This window comes from Macrobrachium nipponense, chromosome 18 (genome assembly GCF_015104395.2).
Source record: "Macrobrachium nipponense isolate FS-2020 chromosome 18, ASM1510439v2, whole genome shotgun sequence".
NCBI lineage: Eukaryota > Metazoa > Arthropoda > Malacostraca > Decapoda > Palaemonidae > Macrobrachium > Macrobrachium nipponense.
The window spans coordinates 49,585,571-49,595,570 of NC_087211.1; the positions used below are offsets into that span (position 1 = coordinate 49,585,571).

General features: G+C 37.4%; 1 protein-coding gene across 9 annotated transcripts in view; it reads right to left on the reverse strand.

The window, feature by feature from the left end:
* The window catches only part of LOC135197036 (CD2-associated protein-like), a 434,027-nt gene that overhangs the window by 225,943 nt on the left and 198,084 nt on the right, over window positions 1-10,000 (reverse strand). Inside the window, exon 1 of one of the 9 annotated variants that reach the window (XM_064223953.1) lies at window positions 4,111-4,539. The exons of 7 other annotated variants lie outside the window; for them this stretch is intronic. In XM_064223953.1, coding sequence (XP_064080023.1) covers window positions 4,111-4,200 — 90 coding nt within the window. In that variant the 5' untranslated portion in view covers window positions 4,201-4,539. Of the gene's footprint in view, window positions 1-4,110; window positions 4,540-10,000 lie in introns of those variants that run through there. One more of the 9 variants, XM_064223959.1, reaches the window with a different exon arrangement.

The window sequence follows — 10,000 nt, forward strand, 5'->3', positions numbered from 1 at the left end:
TGTGAAAAACAACACCAAAACCATTTAATAAAGCAGAGGTTAAATACAGATGCAATATATAGTAAGAGAGAGAGAGAGAGAGAGAGAGAGAGAGAGAGAGAGAGAGAGAGAGAGAGAGAGGAGAGAGCGAGAGAGAGAGAACGGAAAATCTCAGGATTGTGTCCCTCACAAAATACTTTTTTATCATTGGACCTTTATGTGCGTAGTTGCCGCTAGCACGAGACCCCTTCACGCCACTTCCGTTTAGTGCCATCACTAGCCAGTCACATCTTTATGAAATATTCCATGGCCGGGAAAGCATACAAGAATAGTATTTGATAAAAAAAAATTATATATTGTAAAAAAAAAAAATTTAGGTATAGTAATATGAGAATGTAAAAATAAAAATTCTAGCAAATAACCGCTGTTCTTCCTTACTTGCTTGTAGCTCAAGCTGTCCTTTATCTCCTTCCCAATAGCCCCCCCCCCCCCCTCTCTCTCTCTCTCTCTCTCTCTCTCTCTCTCTCTCTCTCTCTCAACTGAAACCAAAAACAGCTGGAGGGGAAGATGAATAAATAGCTAATCTCATGTTACGCTTTCAACTGGCCCCCATCCCCAACCCCCCTTCTCTCTCTCTCTCTCTCTCTCTCTCTCTCTCTCTCTCTCTCTCTCTCTCAGCATATAATTAGCCCTTATTTGCGCTTCCCTTTTGAAGTCAAGAAATGATGTTACAAGTCACATTTCCTTCGGGTTAAATAAAAGGATAAAATCTACTAGTGCGTATAAACAAATGTGTGTGCGTAGAGAGAGAGAGAGAGAGAGAGAGAGAGAGAGAGAGAGAGAGAGAGAGAGGGAGAGTTACTGCGGAAATGAAAATATTGCTATATGAAAATGATACTCTTAAATAAATAATCAACTCCTGGACAGGACTCTGAGCGGCCATTACGGCTTCTGTTCAAACAAACAGCAGATGGATACGAGAACTCTTCACAGTAAGAAAGGAATATCAACACGGCGCAAAATGAGATACATTAGATTTGGTGTTTACCCTGCAAACGAGCACGCATGCGCACATACGCGAGCGCGCGCACACACAAACATCCAGTACTAACGTTACACAACGCGTCTTAATCAAGTAAACATGGCGTAGTTTGTGTGTGTGTGAGTGTGTGTATACGTAACCCAGAGCTCGTTGTGCTATGGCTGTCCTTTTCGCAACTTGAAGTAGGAATGTACTGTATATACTATTTTCTAGTTCTTTAAAGCATTATTATTATTATTATTATTATTATTATTATTATTATTATTATTATTATTATTATTGGAGAAACAAATCCACAGTTATGTAAATGTACATATATTTAAATCTAAAACTCCAAGGATAGCTTTCGGGTTCCCTTATCTTATATTATTATTATTATTATTATTATTATTATTATTATTATTATTATTATTATTATTACCGGGGAAGCAAATTCACAGTAATGTATGGGTACATTTATTTTAAAAAAATAAATCTCTGTAAAGAGCTTTACGGAATTTGTTGATTATCATTTTCAGTCGAACAGATTCCCCAGAGCTCTCTGTAGATATTTATTCTTAAATATAAATACCAATATTATTATTATTATCAATTATTATTATTACACCGCACCAAGTTTTTTGTGATAGTAAGCCGCCCCGAAGAATGATCTCACTTGTAAGCTTTCGGGAAAACAATGCTCAAAAAAATCCCCCCCCAAAAAAAAAAAAAAAAAAAAAAAATTATATATATATATATGTAGTATGTATATATCCTACGTATATATATATATATACTATACAACATATATACATACATACACTCCAGGCACCGAGTAGCAAATATGAGCAACATTAGACAGGAATATGATTAACACATGAAACCAATAGAGAGCAGCCTTAAATATAATCATATACAATGGAATGGAACATAACATTTACGACAAAGGCCAAGTCCTGGGACCTATGAGGTCATTCAGCGCTGAAAGGGAATCGGTAGAAATGGTTTACAAGTTGCTCATGGAAACAAACTGTAAAGATAGGGTGGAAAGTAAAGATGGAAGGAAGACAATTTGAAAGGGGGTACAGTAGAAGGAAATGAAAGGGCTTGCAGCTATAGGGGCCGAAGGGACGCCGCTTTGAGCGTAAGTAACGACTAAGAGTACACTGATGATATATCTATTATATATATATATAATATAAATATATATATATATATTATGTAATGCCAAGATGGATCATGCAGCTGACATAATAGGTCTACGCGTATCACCTCATTCGCTGTTTTAGGACAAATAATGCTCAGAGCTGTGTGTGTGTGTGTGTGTGAGTGTATGTACTCCTATTGGCGATAATAACTTCCTTCACAGCAGTACTCTTATTATGATTAATCTAAACTAATTGACATATTGCTTTAACTGTATTCTGGTGAAGGATTGCGCACTATAACCTATTTACGATAAAGAGCTTCCCACAAACTCAATACAACTTGAATAATTAGATAAGAAATGTCATCTGTAAAACGTACATACACACACACACACTCTCTCTCTCTTGAATTCTGCGACTAAAGGCTATAAAGATTATTCATTATACTGATCTGCAAAGCTCCAAGTTCTTTGCTCATTAAAAACGTTGAATTTTCTGTAACGTTCACAAGGAAGGCTATTTTGACTACGTTCAGGATCTGACAATTAAACAATTAGGCAAAAAGAAAGGCAGTCCGATGAGTCAGTCCATTCACTGGTAAGTTTTTTTTTTTTTATCCATGATTCATTGTTTACTGAGTTTTACCTTTGTATTTTCGGTGCCTGTGACCTTGAATGTTGTCTAACTTCCGGTTTCTCGTACAATAAACAATTTGTCATCCTCTGTGTACCTACATTAAGTGCATAAGCACAAACATATATGTATATATATATATATATATATATATATATATATATATATATAGGTTTGCCCTGGAATCAATGTTCATGTTAAATCAATGAAATCTAACCAAGAGACTTGTTAACAATACCCTAGAGAGAGAGAGAGAATTTTAAGTGCCATGTAGTAGTCTGTAAAATGCGGACATTCCAACGAATAATTGATTATGTGCGTGGGAGCGTGTTTGTGTGTGTATGCATGAGAGAGGACTTTGTTGCTGCAGCAAAATAATTGTTCAAAACAATATCCACCAGCTTCAAAACTGCATAAACAGGTTCAGATATTAGTATCCAAGTTCAAATATGATGAGTGAATTTCAATCATAATTTGCACTTTTCTCACTTACGAAATACACGCCTTCTAAAAATTTGACAATTAAAAGTACTAGCAATTTACCAGTCCTTATTAAAAGCATATTCATCTGCTACTTCATACAAGTGATTCGTAAAATAACCAAGTCTACGGGCAGAACCAGCACCGTTTCAGGGAATCCCTTCTCACCTCCACCCCTTTCCGGGAGGGGAGGGGAGGGGCAGGTAGGATGAAACCCCATTAGAAACCATTTAAGAGGTTCCCACTATAACCCAGCCGAGTTTCATGCCCATCGGACCAGCCGTTTGGCCGTGATTGAATGACAGACGGACGGACAGACAAAACGCCCACTATAGTATAGTAAGATACTCCTCAAATACCACTGCTAGGCAAGTGTACATTTTTACCGGTTTTCAAGTTATATGACTGATACTCCTTTACAGAATGTGGCTGAACACTTATTCAAGAACATTCGCTAACATAATAGAAAATGAAGAAAGTTACTTGCCATTCATTCCCGTAAAAATGCAACAACAACAGCAATAACTATCTTATAAAAAAGGAGAATACTGAAAGTAGCCCATAAAGTACTTAACCAAATTTCATTTTCTTACATCATACTAAAAGTTTAGAATATTCCCATACTTTCCAGTAAGAATACAAAGAACATAATCTGGAATAACTTTCTTATAAGTAGGCCTATAAATGTGTTCACATAGGCCAAAATAATGAAGGTAGCCTATGACGTATTAACCCATCTTCGAACTCCTCCATACTTTACATAAAAAATAAAACTTAGAATATTAAAACTTACAATGTCCAAGAACAACAAATATCACAACCGGCAACTCAGCCTCTTACGCGCCTTACCTGGTACACAGAGGCCCTCTGGTGACAGAAGGAGTAACTAGGAGTGAAGCTATAGCGCTTCTGCCTTCCGCCACAGCAGACCAGGAACATGGAGGAGTCAGCAGCAGCTGCCGCCGGTGTCTGAGAGGGGACACAACCTTCTCACACCCGCTCGTTCCTTCTCCCCTAATTCTCCTTTCTCATCGTTTCCTTCTTCTTCTCGTCGCCTCCCCTTCTTGGCATTTCATTCACCTTCTCGGAAGGAAAAGGCCATCGTCGTCGATTCGAGGTTGGCGCGATTTTCAGCCAGGCATTTTTGGAACTCTCTTATCTTTTTCTTTTATTTATTTTAATCAGACAGAGAATGGTTTTAAGTTTTCAAAATTTAAAATAACAACAAAAGCTTCAGTTGTCCTACATCATGCTCATTCGATCAGTTATTTTCTATCTATAACTGTATGAAATATGTCGTCCACTAAACCACAGCGATATTGAAAACGTCGCAGAACTACAATCACAAAACTGACGCGTCAAAATTTAAATTAAATCTATAACCAGACCACTGAGCTGATGAACAGTTCTCCTAGGGCTGGCCCGAAGGATTAGATATTTTGACGTGGCTAGGAAGCAATTGGCCACCTACCTAGCAACGGGACCTACAGCTTATTGTGGGATCCGAACCACAATATACCAAGAAATTAATTTCTAATCACCAGAAATACATTCCTCTGATTCCGCGTTGGCCGAGCCGAGAATCGAACTTCGGACTGGTAGCCGAGTGCGAAAACCACTCATACAACGGAACTTAAACTGACGCAGAATCGACCTTTGATGTCTAAATTTATATCCCCGGCAGCGACTCGTCCCTACACCAGCGGCGGAGGTCAACACAATGGTCGCTTTACTACTGGTTTATCTATCTCATTTTCCTCGACTGCCGAATCAGTAACGCAAGGTCGATGTGCGCAACCACTCGTGAATTCCATCCATGAGTAATGGGGATGTTATGACACTAAATGAATGATGTCTTTTATGATCGTGCAATTACACTGCTTCTATTATTTTTGCTCTCCCTTTCCCACTGTCATTTAAAATATTAAGAATAAATTTATTTATTTTAGAACGTCCAATAAACTATCTTCATAAATTGCTTGTTATGGAATGTTCATGATATAGTATTTAGTTGGTAAAAGAGTTTTCTCTACCATTCTAATATCTGCATTCTATATAAATGGATAGCAGCTGATGCGACTTTAAACTTCAATACTACTATCTCTACAACAACAACAACAACAACAATAATAATAATAATAATACCTGGGAATAATGGAAGGAGGGGATATAAAACACCAAGAGATGAAGGACACGATCAGGAAAGAATATATGCAGAGACTCAAAGCGATACTCAAGTCAAAACTCATTGCCGGAAATATGATAAAAGCCATAAACACATGGGCAGTGCCAGTAATCAGATACAGCGCAGGAATAGTGGAATGGACGAAGGCAAAACTCCGCAACATAGACCAGAAAACTAGGAAACATATGACTATACACAAAGCACTACACCCAAGAGCAAATATGGACAGACTATACATAACACGAAAGGAAGGAGGGAAAGGACTACTAAGCATAGAGGACTGCGTCAACATCGAGAACAGAGCACTGGGGCAATATCTGAAAACCAGTGAAGACGAGTGGCTAAAGAGTGCATGGGAAGAAGGACTGATAAAAGAAGACGAAGACCCAGAAATATACAGACAGGAGAATGACAAACAGAACAGAGGAATGGTACAACAAACCAATGCACGGACAATACACGAGACAAACTAAAGAACTGGCCAGCGATGACACAGAGGGGAGAGCTCAAGAAGGAAACTGAAGGAATGATAACAGCGGCACAAGATCAGGCCCTAAGAACCAGATATATCCAAAGAATGATAGATGGAAATAACATCACTCCCAAATGTAGGAAATGCAATACGAAAAATGAGACCATAAACCACATTGCAAGCGAATGTCCGGCACTTGCACAGAACCAGTACAAAAAGAGGCATGATTCAGTAGGAAAATCCCTCCACTGGAGCCTGTGCAAGAAACATCAGCTACCTTGCAGTAATAAGTGGTACGAGCACCAACCTGAAGGAGTGATAGAAAACGATCAGGCAAAGATCCTCTGGGACTATGGTATCAGAACAGATAGGGTGATACGTCCAAACAGACCAGACGTGACGTTGATTGACAAAATCAAGAAGAAAGTATCACTCATTGATGTCGCAATACCATGGCACACCAGGGTTGAAGAGAAAGAGAGGGAAGAAATGGATAAGTATCAATACCTGAAAATAGAAATAAGAAGGATATGGGATATGCCAGTGGAAATTGTACCCATAATCATAGGAGCACTAGGCACGATCCCAAGATCCCTGAAAAAGAATCTGGAAAATCTAGAGGCTGAAGTAGCTCCAGGACTCATGCAAAAGAGTGTGATCCTAGAAACGGCGCACATAGTAAGAAAAGTGATGGACTCCTAAGGAGGCAGGATGCAACCCGGAACCCCACACTATAAATACCACCCAGTCGAATTGTAGGACTGTGATAATGATAGCACAAAAAAAAAAAAAAAATATAATAATAATAATATGTTTTACTGAATATAATGGCAGAATTTACAGAATTGACTGTCATTATATTCACTAAAACATGTTTGAAAGAAGGTATGTTTCAAGCATAATAATAATAATAATAATAATAATAATAATAATAATAATAATAATAATAATAATAATAATAAAATAATAATAATATAATAATTATTATTATTATTATTATTATTATTATTATTATTATTATTTGTGTAGAACACTGCTTTTCTTAGTAATACTACAACATGTCAGCACCACAATAACTGATAACATAATAGCAACTGTGGTTATAGCAAACAAGAGTTGTGATAGTATAATAGTATACTATAATAACCCAGCCCCTAAAAATATACGATAAGAATAACAATTCAAGTGCCACGCTTAACTTGACCATTTTTAAATTTCAAAACGCAAGACGTCTTTATATTGAAAATACCACATACAACTGTGGGAGCACCCCACATAAAAATTAATAATAAATAATTAAATAAATAAAACATGGATTGCCTCTTCAAACCTAGCATGACGTGAGCGTCTTGCAATAATCCTGCAATATGCTTGCACAAAATCGAACTGCAACTAGAATCAAGTTGAGTAGAAGCAATCAGTTAGTAGCTACCGATGCAGCGCTGTCAATACTGCATTGCTTAGGCAAGTGTCCTATAACAGCACTTTTTCCGTCCACTTCTTGAATACTTATACAAGGGGGGGGGGGTGTATGTATGTATACGATTACAATCAATCTGCCTTGTGTATATATATAAATGTGTTTTTTTTTATTATCACAATTATCCTCTAACTTCTGTCGACTTCCTTGCGACTGCAAACTGCGTGACAAAGCTTACGTAACTCCACAGATTATCCAGAGGCACCTGCAGAATTCGCTAATCCTATAGATAGCGTTATTTCATAAGAGCTTCCACAGATCAATACACTATCCGCAGTTGAGACTGAGCTCACGTAAGGAAGAAAATATAAACATACTAAATATATATATATATATATATATATATATATATATATATATATATATATATATAATATATAATATCATATATATTAATATATATATATATATATATATATATATATTATATAATTTCATATATGTCCACATGTGGTACAATTATTAAAAAATATTAATTCTCAATATCACTAAACTAGTTTAGCTTAAATCTTGAAAAAAATCAATAAATAAATGTATGTCTTACAAATCCTAGCACAAATTATTAATAAGAATACACATAATACATAATTAAAGGTAAATTCGTGAAATATACAAACGAAAAATTCGCTAATAATAATAATAATAATAATAATATAATAATAATAATAATAATAATAATAATAATAATAATAATAACGTTTAGTAAAAACCTACAAATTGAACATTTCATTCCACATAAAAAAAGCTCTTTCTGATGATGCAATTCTCAAACGCTAACAAATGAAATGAACTTGACCTAAATTATATATTCAGCGAACAGAGCATTAACTCATAAATTAACGTTCTCCAATTAATATAAGTTATTCGCCACTTATCAAGACAGGTAAGGAGACTTCTGTTCAAGAGGACACGACCAATCTTAACACAATGGCTTCAGTACAGCTGCTAGAGTATGCACCTCTTAACCCAGTCATCAGAAATCTAGCCAAAGTTGGAGAATGTTGCTGGATGAGAGAGACGAGGGGACAAACTGGCATGCCAGAGTTGGTGAAGCGACGGAGAAACCGTTTAAGGCTGCGAAGTTACTCGAAGTTTCTCTCATACCACAAGCTTCAATGCTCGACGAAGCCATAGCAGAAACAACAGTGAGACGCAATGGGAGGGGAACGTTCAAAGTGCGATCGTTGACAAGAAACAAATCTTGCCATTTGCTGCTTTTGGAAAAGTTCCTCGTTGGACGAGTGGTCTACATGCTCGCCAACCGATTCGGTGGTCGCGATTTCGATTCCCCGCTCTGCCAACGTGGACACAAGAGTAATTTGTTTCTGGTGATCAGAAATTCGTTTCTCGATATAATGTGGTTCGGGTCCCACAATAAGCCGTAGCTCCGTTGATAAATAACCCATTGGTTCCTGGCCACGTAAAAAATATCTAATCCTTTGGGCCAGCCCTAGGAGAGCTGTTCATCAGCTCAGTGGTCTGGTTAAACTAGATAGACTTAACTGCTTTGGTAAATGGAAAATATAACATTCCTTTAAGCAATGCATTTATCATGTCTACAAAGGACAACATTATTATAGTTAAACCAAACAAAAACTTCCTTCAGTTTTCTTCTTTAGATTGAAAAAGAAACCCACAAAATCACGGTGTAAGTAAACAAGTTACACAGTGATTGTGGGTTTCTTTTTCAATCATTATAGTTATTAGCTGAATTGAGTGGATGAAACTACCTTAGCGTTGCATGCAATTTAGCCATAACTCGTTTCCGGTAAAAATAAAACTCAAGCTAAATGAACGATCTAAGGCATAAAAACGACCCATACAATACAGAACCATCCAAGTTTTAATTATGTGACTGAACTGAAGTATAACAAAAATCAAAAGTGACCAACATTCACAAACCCCATAAAAAAAAACAAAAAAACGCTCACACATTAGAACACGCACCCTTAGCAGGGGTTCAAACGCGCGCGCGCGCGCACACCACATACAGTATCACAAATAAAACGTCAGCTACAATCCCAATTATCATTACTGATTTAGGCCAAAAGCCAAGCACCGGGACCTATGAGGTCATTCAGCGCCGATAGGGAAATTGAGAGTAGAAAGGTTTGAAAAGGCGAAACAGGAGGAAAACATCAAAGCAGTTGCACTGTGAATCAATTGTTAGAAGTGGGTGGAAAGTATGATGGAAGAACGAGAATATGAACGGAGGTAGGTTAAAAGGAATAAAAGGGGTTGCAGCTAGGGGGCCGAAGGGACGCTGCAAAGACCCTTACTTGTTTGTTTGTTTGTTTGTTTGTATGCTGTTTTTATGCTGCATGGAACCAATGGTTATTCAGCAACGGGACCAACGGCTCAAGTGACTTCCGAACCACGTCGACATTCGTGAACTTCTATCACATCTCTAACACCTCAATGGAATGCCCGAGAATCGAACTCGCGGACACCGAGGTGGTATGTCAACACCCTACCGACCACGACACTGAGGCGCTGCCAAGACCCTTCAGTAATGCCTACAGTGCTTCGCGTGAGGTGCACTGACGGCACTACCCCTCCTACGGGGAAGTAATATTGTTAAATTTGATCAGAATCACTAGAC